At 55.7% G+C, this 17,729-nt stretch overlaps 1 protein-coding gene and 2 pseudogenes across 1 annotated transcript; 2 read left to right on the top strand and 1 right to left on the bottom strand.

Moving 5' to 3' along the window:
• The window catches only part of LOC128820668 (uncharacterized), a 1,438,581-nt pseudogene that overhangs the window by 647,802 nt on the left and 773,050 nt on the right, over positions 1 to 17,729 (top strand).
• The window catches only part of LOC128820667 (uncharacterized), a 2,212,279-nt pseudogene that overhangs the window by 1,960,988 nt on the left and 233,562 nt on the right, over positions 1 to 17,729 (bottom strand).
• Positions 1,141 to 4,360, top strand: LOC128820774 (serine/threonine-protein kinase pim-1-like). Its single transcript, XM_054001608.1, has 6 exons — positions 1,141 to 1,885; positions 1,987 to 2,037; positions 2,242 to 2,608; positions 3,222 to 3,398; positions 3,641 to 3,794; positions 4,031 to 4,360. Exons 1-5 carry the CDS (start codon positions 1,241 to 1,243, stop codon positions 3,745 to 3,747), a joined length of 1,347 nt encoding a protein of 448 aa, XP_053857583.1. The 5' UTR covers positions 1,141 to 1,240; the 3' UTR covers positions 3,748 to 3,794; positions 4,031 to 4,360.

Genomic DNA, 17,729 nt, shown 5'->3' with positions numbered 1-17,729 from the left:
CTGAGAGGTCCAGCTTGTTCTGCTGCTTTCCATGAACTGATTGTGCTCTTGATTTATGAACCAATGCACCAGATGTGGAATCATCTACACTGAACTCAGAAACAAACTCCCTCTGTCAGCCCATTTCCATCTTCGAGATCACTTTCCAGCTGTCCATGGCGATGTTGCAGTGATGATCACACAGCTCTCCATTTCTGGCTGCAGGCTCTGCAGATTCTTTCTCTGCATTCAGTCAGGCTTGCATTCCCTGACAATTCCTGGTAGCCCGTCATGGTTTCTTAGGGTAGAACAGCAACAATGAAAACCTCACCAATGGCACAACTGCCCAGCCCACAAGGAAAAGAAAGAACAAGCTGTCAAGTATTTCAAATATTTCTCCTGCTTTGCTGCAAGAGTTGAGCTGCATGCAGGTTGTGGAAAGCCAAGAGAAGCTGCAGCTGGTGGCACATCTTGTGACAGGAGCTGCTCAAAGCTTCCTCGTTCTCCAGGAAAGGTTCTTGGAAAGAGCAAACAGGACTGTGGAGAAGATTCTGGGAAAACTGAAACAGCTTTTAAGAAATGAAATGAAAATGGAAAGAAACAATCCAAGATTTCTCTGTTTATTTTCTCTGTTTATTTTTATGCTCCCCTTTTCCATCTTGAACTACTTCTCCATCCCATTAATACAAATGGATCTCACTTCTAAGATCCATGACTTGGCAAGTTTTAGACACTGTAAAATACCATGAGCTACACACAGTCTGCCTTCCTCTTTTTTTTTTGTGTGTTATTTAGAAATCATTGCTGGAGAGGTAAGTGCAGTGCTTGGGTCAGGTACAAATTCTGCATTCAGGGAATGCGCTCCGAGAGTGTTTGACCCTCAGCAGGGACAATGCACAGCAGCGCCCAAGGGGATTCCTGTGTCCCTGGGCAGGAGTCCAGACTCTGGGTCTGGGCTGAACACGGCAAAGTTCCCGTGTTTGGACAGGCTCAGGGGCTGCCCCGGGGAGCGCGGGGCTGGGCGCGGGGGCGAGCGGGCAACGGACAAACGGACACGGGGACAAACGGCCCCGGAGCTTCAGGTGCTTCAGCTGCAGCAGCAGCAGCAGCAGCAGCGGCAGTGAAAGCAGCTAAAGCAGTGACTTTGACGACTCCCTCTTGCTCCTCCTCTCCCTCTCCCGCTGTCCCGCAGCCTCTCCCGCTCTCCCTTTCCCGCTGTCCCCTCCTCTCCCAGTCTCCCTCTCCCCTGCCGGGCCGAGCCATGCCCCCGACCCGCCCCCGGCCCCGGGCGGGGCTGCCCCGTCCCTGTCCCTGTCCCTGTCCCTGTCCCTGTCCCCGTCCCCGTCCCCGTCCCCGTCCCTGTCCCTGTCCCTGTCCCTGTCCCTGTCCCTGTCCCCGGCCGTCCCGCCGCGGTCTCGCCCCCGCCCGGCTCTGGCCGTGCTGGCGCTGGCGCTGCTGGGCGGGCATCAGTGCCTGGGGCTGGGGCGGCATCGCCGCCCTTTGGCTCCGCCTGGCCCGAGCCCGGCCCCGGCCCCGACGTGGGCTCCAGTCCCGGCCCCGGCCCCGGCTCCTCCCGGGCCCCGCGGAGGACACAGGCGGCGCGGCCGCTGCCGCCGCCTCCGCTGCGGCTTCCCCGGCCCGAGCTCCGCCGCTCGGCAGCGCGGCCGCCGGCCCCGAGCCGCCGCTGTCCCGTTGCCAGCAGAGAACGCCTGGGGATGGCCGGCCCGGGGCGCTCGGGGGGCGCTCGGGGGCCGCTCCTGGCCCCGGGCCGAGCGCTGACAGCCGCGTCCCGCCCGCAGGGAAGGCGCAGGAGGCCCTGCAGGAGCGGTACCGGCTGGGTTCGCTGCTGGGCAGCGGCGGCTTCGGCAGCGTCTTCGCGGCCACGCGGCTCTCGGACGGCGCCCCGGTGAGCGGCGGGGCCGGCGGCGGGCGCAGGAGGAGGAGGAGGAGGATGGGGCTGGGCTAGGCGGGGGGCGAGCTGAACCCGCTGCTGTCCCTTGCTCGCAGGTGGCCATCAAAAGGGTGCCGCGGGATCGCATCCGGCACTGGGGCGAGCTGGTGAGTGAGCGGGGCCAGCGGCAGAAGCCAGGCCGTGCCGGGCGGGGATGAGCCGGGGCCCGGCAGGGTGGGAGCTGCTGGGAGCCCTGCAGGGAGAGCGGGCGTGGGCTGAGCGGGGCATGCAGAGCATCCCGGGCTGGCTGAGGGCTTCCCCAGCCCCGGCACGGCCTCAGCCCCACTGACGGCATCGCGCTCCTCCCGCAGCCCGACGGCACCAGCGCACCCCTGGAGATCGTGCTGCTGGCCAAGGTGGCCTCTGGCTGCGCTGGTGTCATTCAGCTCCTGGAGTGGCTCCAGCTCCCCGACAGCTTCTTGCTGGTGCTGGAGCGCCCGGAGCGGTGCCAGGACCTGTCGGGTTTCCTGGCGGAGCGGAGGTTCCTGCCGGAGGAGGAGGCGCGGGGGCTGTTCCGCCAGGTGCTGGAGGCCGTGCAGCACTGCACCAGCTGCGGGGTCCTGCACAGGGACATCAAGCCCCAGAACATCCTGCTCAACCTGGCCACCGGGCAGCTGAAACTGATCGACTTTGGCTGTGGCGCCTTCCTCCAAGACACAGCCTACACCCAGTTTGCAGGTGAGCCCTGCCAGGGGATGCTCCTGGGCATCTCATGGCCCAGCCGGGTGCAGCACCGGGGCTCCCCCTATTGCAGCTGGGATGGGATTAATGCTGGAGCCAGGTTGATTTGGGTGGGGGTGTGAGGGGTCCAGCTCCCAGCCCTGCTGACAGCCTTCAGCACCCACTGTGCCCTGGGCTGGGGCTGGAGCTGGGGCAGCCAGCCTGACAAAAACCCCCATGGGGGTAGCAGAGAGGGGGGTCTGACCCCGTGCCCTGGGCAGTTTGGTGTGCAGGCGAGGAAGGGCTTGGACTGCTCTGCTCCCCTTGTTTGCCTTGGCTTGTTCACATTTTTGGGGGGCTGTGCAGGCAGGTAGTCGAGTGGGTTTCTCCACCACTGGGTGCGTTTTTCTTTTGTGTGTCATGGTTGTACCTTCCCAGGGTTTCTGCTGCCCTCTTCCAGCACCAGTGGCTTCTTTTCCAGCCCCGGGTCTGTACACAAGTCCCAGGTGCTGGTGAGAGGGCAGCGGTCACCCCGTGTGCCACTGGGGCAGCCCCCACATGCCCAGGGGTGCTGGGGCCAGGCTCTGGCAGCAGCAGCATCCCCCTGCTGAACTCTGTCTGTGTTCCACAGGAACCCTGTCCTACAGCCCACCAGAGTGGATCCACCACCGACGCTACCACGGCGAGGCAGCGACCATCTGGTCCCTGGGCCTCCTGCTGTGCCACCTGGTCATGGGCAAGCACCCGTTCAGGAGGGGCCAGGAGATCATCTGGGGGCGGATCTTGTTCCCACGACGGCTCTCTCAAGGTGGATCCTCATCTCTGGCCACGGGGGCAATACCAGTGCTGGGAGACAGCAGCAGCTCGTGGGCATCCCGCTCTGGCAGCTGCTGAGGAGGTGGCAAATGTGCTGCTCTCCTGCTCTCCTCCAAACACAGAATCCATGGGGAGGTTTAGACCCAGCTCTGGGCACACCCAGCATGGCCTGGGCATGGAAACGGGGGGAGCAACTTCTCCAGCTGACTGGTGATTCCTGGTTTCTCTCCCCAGAGTGCCAGGATGTCATTAAGAGGTGTTTGTCCATGCAGCCCTTGGACAGGCCGTCCTTAGAAGAGCTTTTCCGTGATCCTTGGGTGCAGGGTGTTCCTCTGCCCTAGAGGATGGGAGAGATCCACGTGCACAGTTGGATCCAGGGGCCTGGCAGGTAACAGCTCCACACATCTCTTGGCAATCAGTGGCAAAGCCAACCAGACAGGTTTTGTGCTGCCTGTAGCTCAGAGCAGGGGTCAGCAGAAGGGAACACGCAGCTCTTGGGCTGGAGCTGAGCTGGACACCTGGTGTGGCAAGCACTGGTGGCCACCATCCCCCGGGTTTTGCTTGTCCTGGTTCACTGACAGCTGGGGCCCTGGGCAGAACCCTGACAGCCTGGTCTGGCCCCAGGGAAGGAGAAGGAGCCCCTGGAGAAGCTGCACCAGGTGGGGCTGCTGCTGCTGGAGACACCAAGGACAACCTCAAGGATGACAATCTCTTCCTCGGCCTGGCCAGCTGAAGATGATGGACTTGGATTCTGGCACCTTCTCCAAAGCCAGGCTCCACAGGGAATTTGCAGATGAGTCCACATGCAGGGGGATGTTCCCAGATTTGGGCATTGCACAGCCTGGCCAGGAACCAAAGGTTCCCCCTTTGCTGGGGCGGATGCAGCTGATCCTTCAGTCGGCTGCCAGGCTGCTTTTGGCAGGGCCGGGGGCATGGGCTGGGGTGGGTACGAAATGGGAGTGGGTTCCTGGCCCTGCCAACAGCCCCCAGCACCCACCGTGCCCCGGGCTGGGGCTGGGGCTGCCAGCGCGACACAAACCAACCCCCATGGTGGGAGCAGAGGTGGGACTCCAGAACCTGTGCAGGGGCTGCTTTGCTTTGCAGGCAAGGAAGGGCTTGGGCTGCTCCACTGCCCTTGTTTGCTTTGGGATCACCGTTATTTTGGGGGACAGTGCAGGGGGAAGGGAGAAAGCCTGGGTTTCCCTCACCTGTAGGTGTGTTTTTCCCTGTCATGCAGGGGTTAGCCTTCCTCAAGGCCCTGACAGAGATAAGATTTTTGACCTTTTTTCTTGTTCCCCTTTTTGTCTGTAATCTATTTTCAATCATTTGCTGTTTGCTTTTCTAGAGGAAGCGTTCTAGGTGGGGTCCAGTCTGGATGGGGAAGTGCTTGGGAGCAGCTGTGGCGTGGATGGGCCGTGCCCTTGGAGAAGGCTGAGGACATTGTTTGGGACCAGCTTTTCTTCCAGCGGTGGATGGCGTCAGGTGGGTCCCGTCTGCTTGGCACGGTGGGATCAGAGCTTTGGGGAGATGGCAGCGAGCACAGGAGCATCCTGCTCTGGGCAGCTGCTGAGGGCTGGATGTGCCGTGGCTGGCTGCAGGCTGGGCACATGTCCTGCCCTCCTGCTCTGCTGCCAAAGGCAGCAGTGATGGGCAGCTCTGGGCACCGCTCTGGGCACGGCCAGCATGGCCTGGGCACCGCGGGCGGCTGGGACAAGGGGACAGGAGCCTTCAGCTGACGGGCGCTTTCTGCTTTCTCTCCTTGCAGCCGGGCTCTGCGGGTGCTGAGGCTGCTCTGGGCTCTGCCAGGGCTCTGCTGGAGCTCAGCACCGGGCCAGAATCAGCCAAAGAAGAAATGGTGTGCCCTGCAGCACAGACTTGCTTGAGCATTTCAGCAACACAGCTCAAGTTTGCAGAGTGTACACCTCCCAGTGAAAACATGCCACCACCCAAAAAATAAACTTGTTCAATAGCTTCTGGAATGAAATCAATCTGGGATGACCCCAAATGACATTTTGCAGCTTGCTCAAGCTGTAGCTCAGCCCTTCTCTGAACTGTTCTCTCCCCCACCTGCCTTTTACTTCCCAACTGCTCCCTCTTTTCCCCCAGTGAGTTCCCAGCCCGTGGCAGTCTCCATCACACTGTTTCCTTCCTTGGTGCCCCTCACCACGAGGAAGGCCGAGCCCCAGGCTTAGGGATTCATCCTGTCACTGGCTGAGGAGCAGCAATGTCTCAGAGGTCCGGTGGGATTTTAGTGTCCTTCAGAGCTGCTCTCCAGCCCTCATCTCTCCTCACTGCTGAGTTCCCACTCCCTTTTCCTCGTCCTTGCAGCAGGATGAGCTCTGTGAATCCCCTTGAGCCTCCCCACTCTTCCCAGCCCACGCACCCACCTCAGTTAGGCTGAAGCTGCAGCTTCTCTGTCTCCTCTGGCACACCAGTCCAGTCCCCTGTGCAGGGAGCCCCAGCCCCAGAGCACAGCACTCAGCAGTGCAGTCCGGGCTGGAGCAGCTGCCCTGCAGCCCTGGCTTGGCTCTTGGTGGCAAGGGAATGCTCCCTGTTTGCAGCTGTCCCTGCAGGATGGCCCCAGGGCAGAGCCCAGCCGGGCTCCCACTGCAGCCCCTGAAGCTTGGGGCAGACAGTGGTGCCAGAGCTGAGGTTCACGGGGAGCACCCGCAGCTGTGGCTTGCAGTCAGTGTTGGCAAATGTTGTGTTCTCATCTCCTGCAGCCTGTGGGGAAAGCAACCTGTGCTGCCAGGCCTGTGTGTGCCAGGCCTGTGTGTGCCAGGGGCTCTTGGATGTCTCTGTACCCATGGACAGAAGGCTCTGTCTGTGCCAGGGGCTCTTGGATGTCTCTGTACCCATGGACAGAAGGCTCTGTCTGTGCCAGGGGCTCTTGGATGTCTCTGTACCCATGGACAGAAGGCTCTGTGTGTGCCAGGGGCTCTTGGATGTCTCTGTACCCATGGACAGAAGGCTCTGTCTGTGCCAGGGTTTCCATAATGTCTCTGTACCCATGGGTATGGAATAGCATGGACAGTGACAGTGTCAGTCACGTTGCTTGCACGCTCCTTCCTTTGCATACAAGACACATCCATGCACACCCCCATGCACAGATACATTAAAAGGACAGGGAGGGAGAGAGATTTCCCACAGAGCTCTAACTTTGGCATAACTCACCTTTTAGCCGGTGGCCAGGGGATTTTTTCCCAGCTCTATGTGAGAAGGTGTCCAGGAGCTGAAGGAGCAGCATTTAGAAGCAATTTCAGGATTTCTAGGCAGGCAGTGGAGCTGACAACCATCCACGTAACTCGCTGCTTTCATCAGGATGTGCTGCTGGTTCTTTGGGAATATGGCCCAGTGGAGACACGAGACTTGGAAAAATCCCAGCTCTCAGTGGATTTGTGCAAAGGGGGAGCAGCAGAAACACTTTGTGTCTACTTTGGTACAAGTTTCAAACTGCAATATTTTTGCCCTCAAAACACAGTCATGCACAATCCATCTCTCATCCTCCTATTGCTTCAACTCCAATTAAAAAAAAAAAAATCTTAATATTAGAACCAAAAAGCCAAAATCTTTAAAAAAAGGATGCTGAGGTCACTCTGTAAGATGGATCCAGGCCATCAGAACATGCCCCAAGTAAATGAGTTCTCCCTTTAAAAATATCGGTTACCTCTTCATCCAAAGTTACAGAAGATTTTCACTACACATTTGTTTCTTGTTTTTCTCTTTCATATTTTTCACATTTTTTCCTGTCTTTTTTTCTTTTTTCTTTTTGAGCAGATAACACATCCTGAAAAAGAAATGTACAGCAAATGAGATACATTTCTGATAAACAATGAAAGTATTTACTCCTCTGTTTACTTTTCTTGGGATACCCTGATGTAAAAAATCTAGCAGATATGAGCAGAGGTGTAAAGTGTTTGCTTTGCACTAAGCTGGAGTTCAGCACTGCTGACATCCTGATCCAGCCAAGAGTTGCAGAACTCTTTTGCACATCTCGAGCCATGTGTTTGCAGGCACAGCACCTGCAGTGCTGACACACCCGTGCATGTGAATAACTCTGTTACTCCCTCACAGAATTTGGGCTGTGCCCCAGAACGAGGTGCTCCAGCCCTTTGCTCCTGGTTCCCGTGGGGAGCAGCTCCCTTCCCTCTGGCTGAGCTGCTCAGGCAGAGCCCGGCAGCTCCTGGCCCTGCAGGGCTGAGGCTTTTCCCCGTTGCTGGGCACAGACTGGTGGAGCAGCACTGCTGAACACGGGCACACAGAGGGACCAGCAGCAGCTGCCTTTGGCCACCTGCGGCTCCAAGGCCCAAACTCGGAGCAGACAGGGCTGGAAGAGACTCGCAGGCTCCCTGCTGGCTCTGCTGCCCCCCTTGTGCCCAGCTGGGAGCCCCCAGGGCCAGCAGGGACTTGAGATGGCAGCCCTGGGCTCCTGGAGGTTGTGCAAGGAACGCAGCTGGGGACTCCCTGTCCATGGGCAGCTTCCAGATGGAAAAGGCTGCTGTGCCCAGGCAGCTCCAAGGCAGAGAAAGGAGGGTCTCGACCACGGGATCTGTGCCAGTCCCACAGTCCTGGGCAGCAGCCACCGAGCCCTGGGGGAGCAGAGGGCACAGCAAGAGGGACAAAAGCAGGCAAGGTCAGAGACTGGAGAGAGCCAGAGCTGGGAGCAGGAACAGCTGCTCCATTGCACTCTTGGAGAAAGCTCTTGGCTGGTTCAAAGCGCTGAAAGGCATGAAGGGCAGAGAGGAGGCCGCAGCAAACAATGCTCCTGTTTCCACAGCCTCCCCTCTCCGTGTCCCAGAAGGAATTTGGATGGACTGTGTTCTTCTCTCCGAGTCGTCTGGTTCAGCACGAGCAGCTGAGCACCAGGAGCTGAAGGAGCTGAAGCCTCAGGCCACAAGAGCTGGGCCAGAGGAGACTTTCTGAGCAAATGAATGCTGCTAACATGGACCTGGCTGAATGCAGCAGATGGAATCATGGAATCACAGAATCCTTTCTGTTGGGAAAGACCTCTGAGCTCATCCAGTCCAGCTGGTCACCCAGCAGTGTCGAGCCCAGCACTAAACCACGTCCCTGAAGTGCCAAGGCCTGGACAACAGCCCTGAGTGAGGCCTGAACAACAGGCCCTGAGCCAAAGGTGGCCTCTGGATGAACCTTCCAGCCAAAGGTTATCTTTGGATCTGCTCATTAATGAAATATGCACGGTCATTAGCACTGTGATAGATGTATCCACTCATTAGTGAAACATGTATTGACCTTTCTGTGTTTAGAAGCCTGACAAGGCCATGAAATCTGACATCTGGCCTTGTCTGGGGCTGAATGGTCAAAGTCACCTCCCTTGGCTCCTCCTGGGGCCCTGGCCAGGCTTTGGGAGGAAGCCAAGAGGAGGATGAAAGCAGATGTTCCCGCACCAGAAGTGCTGTCAGTTTGTTCATTCAGCACTGTCAGAGCTTGGCCCTCTCACAGCGGGGCTGGAGCCTCACCTGTGGCTGGAGGCTCCTGCAGGAATTGCCAGTGTCCAGGAGTGGCTCTGCAGCCCTTGGCTGTGACAGCTTCCCCAGCTGCTGTGTGGATCTGGGGGATGGTAAAGCCTGAGGGTAACTGGGGCTGGATCTTTCTTAATCACTGCTGCAATCTTTGGTGGTGATGGTTGGGTGCATTGCTGAGCTGCTCCTTTTGTGATTCTTTGCTGCTTTGAGCTACAGGCAATGACACTGATTCCTTCAGTTGGTGTCTGTGTCTTTGGTGCTGACCCTGCCCACCGGTGAAACAAAACTGGCACAGTCTGGCCAGATCACCACAAAATGTCACTTTTTAAATGTAAATGTGAGGAATCAGTCCCATCAGAAATTCCCAGATGGGAAGCCCTTTCCTGGAGTTCCCTGGCTCTGGAGTGGGCAGAGGTGGGAGCACCGTGTGAGCAGTGGGGCAGTCGGTTAAAAGAGGCTGAACCCCTGGATGTCTTAAAATGCATCCAAAAATGGCATATGGGAAAAGGAAAAGAACTTGTGGGTTTGGAAAGATGAGGGTGAATTTTGTTAACAACACATTGGAAACAGCACCAACAGAAAGAAAAATTTGTTGGAACATCCCCATATGGAGTGACAGAAGAAGGTTTAAATCATGAACTCGGGTTCATTTGTGCAAGTGATATTATAATAATAATAATAAAAATAATAGTAAATTAATAATAGTAGTTACATATAATATAACCCAATAATCTATATTTTTATCTGTATAATTAAAATTTGATAATGTGAAATAATGCTGACAATGCTAATATGTCAGTTTTGGCTGCTCACTGTGACACTGAATACCCTACAGAAAAGGACTGGCCAAGACCCAAATGTCAGTGGTAAACTCTGCAAGATTGCATACAATGAATAAAGGAGGATGGGATGAAATTGGCTATTTTTATAGGATTTGCTGATACTGTGGTGCAGAATGCTTTGTCTCTTTTGTGAGAAATAAAGTGATTAAGGCTGCTGGGTTTTTCATGTCCCAGACAATCCATAAGCTGCAGAATTGGTGGAATGAGTGAAGGGGTTGTTAAAAGAAGATTTGAAAATTTAGGAATGGGAACCTGTCCCCATGGAGAAGCCATCTCCCAGATGTGCTCCATGCCCTTAGCAATGGCCCCCTGGGGAAATGGAAACCCCCTGGCTGTGCACAGCTGCTCCCAATTTGCAAATACAGCCATGGACAGTGAGACTTGGACTGCCTGGGAAATTGTTCTGGCTGTGATGGCCCTGGCAGGGCCAGCCCAGAGGCTGCAGGGCTGGACCTTCATGCATTGGAATTAGTTAGGATAAATCAGAAGCAAATGAGAGTTAACAACACAGGAACAGGAATCCAGATTCCTCCAGGACACTTTGGACTGATAACTGCTCACTGGAGGAACTGATGCAGATTATCAAGGAGAAATTGAAGGAATTGTGTTAAACAATAGTGAACAAGATTGGATTATTCAACCCCATGACAGGGTAGCACAATTATTGATATTGTCAGTTTTTTAAACAGCTGGGGAAAAGGAGATCCACCTCAAATCACTGCTGTTGGTGGAGATAAAGGGTTTGGATCCAGCAGTGCTAATAAAGGAGCCAGAGTGTGGGTCCAGAGGCCAAAAGGCCCTTCCGAGGCAGCTGAAGGAACAGCTCTGGGGAAAGACAGCAGTGTTTGAATCCTGAAAGCTGGGCAGGAACGATGGGAATGTGTCCCTGCAGCCAAGTGTTCTGTGTGAGAACAAGTAGATATTACAGGAGATTGTTTTACACATCCTGCCAGACCAAATCTCCCTGTTTGCCCCAGGGAAAACTCGTGACCTGGACTCCATCTAGGATGGAGCCAGGGCCAGGCTCTTGTACTGCCCCAGGTGTATCCCTTGAAGGCCTTTTAATAAACACCTGCTTTATTCCTTTAGCACTGTCTAGCTCTGTTCTAGGTGGCCTCTCAAGGCGTCACCACCAAACCAGGGGAACACGGACCAGGCCTGGCTGGCTGGGCCTCCTGGGGACCACCTGCCCACCTTGGCATGTCGAGGGCTGCTTCTCACCTGCCCTGAAGCACTGGGGCTCTGGGCTTTCCTTCCACACTTTCTCAGTTGTGTCCCTGGCAGGGATCTCATCAAAGAACAAGAAACTTCAGTGTTTCAATGTAACTGAGTTCTTGAGGGTTTTGTGACATCACTGAGGGAGTTGTGACATCACAGAGCTGGCTGTGATGTCACAGAGTAGGGTGTGAGGCCACAGAGCAGACTCTGCCATCATAGAGGGTGGCTCTGTGGCATCAGAGAGTGGCTTGTGACATCACCGGGTGGCTGTGTAACATCATAGAGCAGGCTATGACATCACAGAACAGACTGTGACTTGGCAGGGTGACTTTGTGACATCACAGACTTCTGTGACATCACAGCACTGCTGTATGACATCACGGTGTGACATCATAGAGCTGGCGCTGTGACATCACAGAGATGGCTGTGTGACATCACAGGACAGTGTGACATCATAGGGGCCGTATGACATCACAGAGTGGGCTATGTGACGTCACAGAGACGGCTCTGTGACATCACAGTGATGGTTGTGTGACATCACAGGGCTGTGTGACATCATAGGGGCAGTGTGACATCACAGAGATAGCTGTGTGACATCACAAGGGCAGTGTGACATCATAGGGGCACTATGACATCACAGAGTGGACTGTGTGACGTCACAGAGATGGCTCTGTGACATCACAGTGATGGTTGTGTGACATCACAGGGTTGTGTGACATCACAGGGGTGTGTGACATCATAGGGGCAGTGTGACATCATAGGGGCAGTGTGACATCACAGAGATAGCTGTGTGACATCACAAAGGCAGTGTGACATCATAGGGGCAGTGTGACATCACAGCGATCGTTGTGTGACATCACAGGGCTGTGTGAGGTCACTGGGGAGGTCACTCCACCCCAGCCCCCCCTCACAGTTCCCCCAGAGGAGTCCAACGCTGCTCGTGCACAGCGGGGTCCCCTGTCCCCCCGGGTCCCCCCGCCCCCGGCGCCGCAGCCTCCCCCAGAGGATGTTCCACGAGATCGACCCCAGAGCCTGACACGGGGACGGGGGACGGGGCCATGGGGGTGGGACAGGGGGACAGGGACCCCCCGGCAGCGTCCCCGTGTCCCCCAGGGCCAGAGCCTGGGCCAGGGCTCCTTCACCCTGTTACCAGCGAGGGCTTGAGAGCGCTGAAAAAATCCCCAGCAAGGGAGCAGTAAAAACCAGATTTAATATTAAGCGACAGCACGGCAAAGTTCCTTGGCAAGAGTCACTCTGCTCCTGAGTGGACACTTCAGGTACATCAAGGAAACAAAGCAACAACAAAACCAAACAAAATCCAGGCAATCAGACCAGAAATTAGCCAATAACTGAGGCTTTCCTTCCTCTGGAAAAGAACTGTCCTTCTCGGCCAGGCACCCATGGCCACAATCGGGATTTCACCTCCAACACCACCTATTGTGAGAGACTGGAGGAGATTGTTGGCTGGAAACATTTCATGTGTGGGGAGGAAGGGGCAGGTCCAGCCTTGCCCTGCCCTGGAACCCCAGCCCTGCCCTGCCCTGGAACCCCAATCCCCCCAGAGCCTCTATCCCAGCCCAGCAGTGTCTGCCAGTCCCTGGCACAGCACAGGCAATGCTCCGCAGCCACCTCTGGAGCCCCAGCCCAGCTCCTGAGTGACCAAATGACCCCAAGTCCCACCTGGGGGAAGGGCCCAGGAAGGCCAAGGGGTATTTAAGGCTGACCACAAGGCAAGCAGACATCTTGACCCTACCTCCTCTTGGAATTTCCATCTGAACACTGCTGGAATCCAGGAGTTGGTAGCTCTGTGTGTGCTTCTCTAGATCTTATTTTTCTCTCTTTCTGTGGCTACTTCTACTTCTGTCCTCTTGCAAATGTTGATTAACTTAAAATTGAACAGGCATAGAGTTTGTGAAGTTGAATGGGCCAAGTTCATGCATTGAAAACTGTTTTTTGTTGACTGAATGTCCTATTAAACCTCTTGCCAAAGTTTCTCTGATTTTCTAAAGTTTCCAGTAAAGGCTGTTTTGTTGTTTTGAGCTCCTGAGAATCCCGTGCGGGTATTTCTCCAGTGCATCCAACTCAGAGGACACAAACAATTGTAATTCCTTATAAATGTCTCCTTGAGAGAGTTTTTTGGGGGATGGGGGTCAGGGCTTGTGTGTCCTGCTGGGCACAGCCCAGGCAGGGCTTTCACAGCCCCATCCCACACTCCATTTCCCAGCTGGAGCCGCTGCTGCCTCTGAGTTCTGCTGCCCCAGCCCCAGGGACGCTCTCCTTGTCTGCCCATTCCCCCACGGTCTCTGGGCAGGGATGGCCTCAGTGGGGGCTGCTGACATCCTCAGCACCTTGGAGGCTGCTGCTGGATTTTACTGCTCCAGAGGATTCTTCAGCCTTCAGCTCTTCAGTTCAGCAATTCAGTGCCCCAGGGCTCATTAAGATTCAGAACACCTTAACAAGCCAAACCTCTGGGAATAATTTGATTTAAGTTTTCAAATATTTTGTGGTTAATTAGACAGATTTCAGAAGCCTATTCAAAGTGAATATATTTAAAAAGACAGTAAAAAGATATTTTTTAGGTCCTGTTTAGTTTTTTTTTTTACTGCTAATACATTGATATGTGCAATCTCCAATGGACACTGAGTCCAAGTACCTCCTCATGCAGTTGGAATAGATATGAAAATCAAGACCCTTCATGGCTGACAATCAATCAGACTCTGTCCCTACCCCCTCCCCACCATTTCCCCCATCCAAGCCCTGGCACTCAGAGCAGCCTTGTGCAAATCTGAGCTCCCTCCAGCCCAGGCTGCACCTGCAGCTTTCAGCTCTTTGGCTCCAACTCCCACCTGCTTTCCCTGGAGAAGGAGCTGCCCAAGACACAGAGGGATGTTCATTTCTTGTCAGCCAACAAAGCCAAGGGAAGGCACAGCTCCATGAAATGAAAAAGTCATTCTTCTCCCTGGCTGTGCCCTGCCCCTGATCCCCACAGCCTGTCCTGTTTACTTCATCCCTCCATTGCCAGGGACTTTCTGGGACAAGGCAGCTCTGCTCTGGGGATGGAGGGAACTCCAAGTGCAGCCACTGGAGTGGGAACCACAACTCATCAGGTTTGTGTCCTTTGAGCGACCAGGAACTGGTGAGATTCAGAGGCACAGGAAGGTTTCTCTTCATGGCCAGCATAAAAATTGTGAACATGATAACATTTAAGAAAAAAGAAAACACTTCCTTCAGCTCCTTGTGACATCCAGCAATATCTGACATGTCCACCACCCACAAGGGATTGCCATAGAGGAAGACTTTTAGACAAAGGAATAGGAAGAGGTGACATAAACAACAAAAATACAACTAAAATTCTCAGGTGTTATTTAAACTTCTGAAAGACTGGGGAACTCCCTGAAGCTCAAAGCATGAAGCCAATCAAGAGAGATGCATTGGAATGACCAGAGAACAGCTGCAGGAGGAAATGTGGGAGCAACAGGAAGGACCTCGATCCAGCTGCTCAAAATGAAGCGATGTCCTTAGACATGGCCATTTAAACAGGAGAGCTGGAAACACCTGAAGCAAGAGGGTCATGAAATATTGGACTGAATGTTGGTGGCAAAGGTAGGGGGGAAGATCAGTATTTCTTCTCCTGCCATCAGTACAAGAATCCAGTAGATCCAGGAAATTTGTTTTCCTGGCAGGAAAACTGCCTTGTCTTCAGAGTATTCAAGTGACCCAGATAATAAAGATTTACTTGTATAATATGAAGTGTAGAAGTATTAAAACCTGTGCCCCTTTCCAGGCGGACATCAGCTGTGTGCCCATGAACAGGCAGTGCCACTTGTGCCCTGAGGTGCCCAGCTGGGATTGGATCTCTCAGAGAGGAGCTGAGGGAGAGCAGAGCACCTTGCAAGCTGCAGGTCCCTGCCAGCCCCGCAGGGCTCCTGTGCCATCAACATCTGCTCTGCTCCAGGCTGAAACAGGGCCCAGCACGGTGCCGGGATCATCCGAGAGCTGAGGTGTGTGCTGGAATTCCATGCCCTCGCCATGGCGCAGCAGCCCTGCATTTCCCTGCTCCAGCCTTGGTCTCCAGCACAGCCATGGAGGCTCTTTGGGCTCCTGAGTGTTCCTGCAGCCCCCAAGGGCAGCTGAGCTCTGCCTTTGGCACAGTCAGCCCTGGCCAGCGCAGGCCACGCTCAGCAATTCCTTGTCTGTGCCCGGCCTTGCTGCCAGCCCCGGCAGCGGCTGCGTGGCCCCTTGGTGGCCCTGTGCTGGCCCAGCCATGGTGCCACAGCCCCTGTGCAGGCCCAGCCCAGGACAGGAGCATTGCGGCTGGGAACGGCCCCTGTGCCGTGGTGCCCACGGCAGCCTTGGGGCTCTGTGCCCCATGGCCTCCCTGCTGGGCAGCCTCTGCCAGCTCCTGCCCAGCCCCTGGCACCTGTGGGGCTGCACAAACAGCCCTGCCCCGGGCTCTGCCGGCCTCTGGGCCAGCAGAGAGGCCGGCCAGGGCTGGCCATGGCCGGGAACAGGCCCTGAGCCCCGCAGCAGGATGGAGCTGGGCCACAGCCAAACTCAGCCCAGGCCAAAGCTGGGCTCAGCAGCCAGGGCTGCCAAGGGCTGGGGACAGAGGCTGGCGCTGACAAATGTCCTGGGCCCCCTCCCTGCTGTGTCTATGCCCCAAGGGCACAGAGCAGCCTCCTCTCTCGGGCACTTGCCTGTTTTCAATGCCTTGCACAGGCGCTGGCCCTGCCCCACAAGGCCTGGGCTGAGTCCTGCCCCTGCACGCTCAGCCAGGCTGAGATGGACACTGATGGTTTCTGGGCCAGGCTCTCGCAGCCCAGCCCAGCTCCCTGCAAGCTCTGCCAGCTGCCCTGAGCTCTGTGCAGCACCAAGGGCCTCTCCCCAGCACAGCCCAGCCGCCTCTGGCCCCACAGCTCTGCTCAGGCCAGGCTGCTCTGGCCACTGGCCCCACGGCCTCAGCCCCTGCCAAGGGCACAGCAGCAGCTGCAGCTCAGCCAGGACTCAGCCCCAGCCATGGGGGAAGGGGCTTGCCCAAGGCACAAGGAGGCTCCCTGGCTGCCCTGCTCCCCTCGGCCTCAGCTGCTGAGAGCTCTGCAGCCCCTGCTGCCATCCCATCTGCCCAGGCCAGCACAAGAGCCCCGGCCTTGGGGCCCTCCAGAGCTGCTCCTGCTCCAGGCCCAGGGCCCATCCCAGAGCTGGGGCAGCCACAAAGCTCTGCCCATTTCTGCTCATTGCTGCTCAGTGGGGATGGATCCTCAGCCCCTTGGAGGTTGCTGATGAATTTTACTTCACCAGAGGCCTCTCCTTTCTTGCCCTCTTTACTTCAGGAATTCTGTGTGAAAAAATCTCATAAACAGTTTTCTAATTGCCCAGTCAAGAATAGCCTCTGAGAATAATTTAAGTTTTCAATTCTTCTGTGGTTAATTAGACAAATTGCAGTAGTGTATTCAAAGTGGATATGCTATATTTAAAACTATGCAGAGAGAACTGTTTTGTCCTCTTTTCTTTCATGTTCATAGATTGATATCAACAATGTCCAATTCATATGGACCGCCAGCACCTTCTAAAGCAATCTGAACAGATATGAAAAACAAGACCCTTCATGGCTGACAATCAATAACACTTTGTCCCCATCCCCTCCCCACCATTTCCCTCATTCAACCTCTGACACCCCTATGGATCAGGAATGGTGTGACAGAGCTCCCCCAGGGAGCTGGAATTGTTGATCCTGGAGAAGAGGAGGCTCATGAGAGACTTCATCACTCTCTACAACTCCCTGACAGGAGGGTGCAGCCAGGTGGGGGTAGGGCTCTTTTCCCATGGAACAGTGACAGGACAAGAGGACACAGCCTTCAGCTGCATCAGGGGCTGTTTAGGCTGGCCATCAGGAAATATTCTTCACACAAAGGGTGATTGGGCATTGGAATGGGCTGCCCAGAGAGGTGGGTGAGTCACTGTCCCTGGAAGTGTTTCAGCAAAGACTGGATGTGGCCCTCAGTGCCATAGTCTGGGTGACAAGGTGGTGTTGGCTGCCAGGTTGGACTTGATGCTCTACAAGGTCTTTGCCAGCCTGGTTGATTCTCTGATGATTGTGACACTGCAGGGCCCTGGGCAAGCAAGGGGCCGTTGTGACACTGCAGGGCTCCATGGAACCAAGGTGCCAGTGCTGCTCCTCAGGGACTCCTGGAATGAAGGAAACATGCTGGACACAGTCTTGGCCCTTGGGACCCAGAGGCCATTGTGGCACTGTGGGACCAAGGAGAGCATTGCTGCCCTGCCAGGCCTTATGGAACCAAGGATCCACTGTGACACTGCAGGGCCTTGGGGGACCACAACGCCATTGTGACACTGCGGGGCCCAAGGATCCAAGGGACTTGGTGACACCAAGGGGTCCCATGGAACCAAAGGGACATTGTGACACTGGGAGGCCTCATGGAATCATGGAGACCATTGGGACGCTCTAGGGCCTCATGGAACCGTGGTGACACCAAGCTGGGTGTGAGTGTTGATCTGCTGGAGGGTAGGAGGGCTCTGCACAGGGCCCTGGACAGGCTGGATCCAGGGCCCAAATCCAACCAGGTGAGGTTGAACAAGTCCAAGTGCCGGGTCCTGCACTTTGGCCACAACAACCCCTGCAGCGCTCCAGGCTGGGGACAGAGGGGCTGGAGAGCAGCCAGGCAGAAAGGGACCTGCAGGGACTGATGGACAGCAGGCTGGACATGAGCCAGCAGTGTGCCCAGGTGGCCAAGAAGGCCAATGGCTCCTGGGCTGGAT

This window comes from Vidua macroura, chromosome 30 (assembly GCF_024509145.1).
Source record: "Vidua macroura isolate BioBank_ID:100142 chromosome 30, ASM2450914v1, whole genome shotgun sequence".
In the NCBI taxonomy this organism is placed as follows: domain Eukaryota; kingdom Metazoa; phylum Chordata; class Aves; order Passeriformes; family Viduidae; genus Vidua; species Vidua macroura.
Note: the sequence above shows the minus strand (reverse complement) of the source record. Positions and strands in the feature narration are given on the sequence as shown.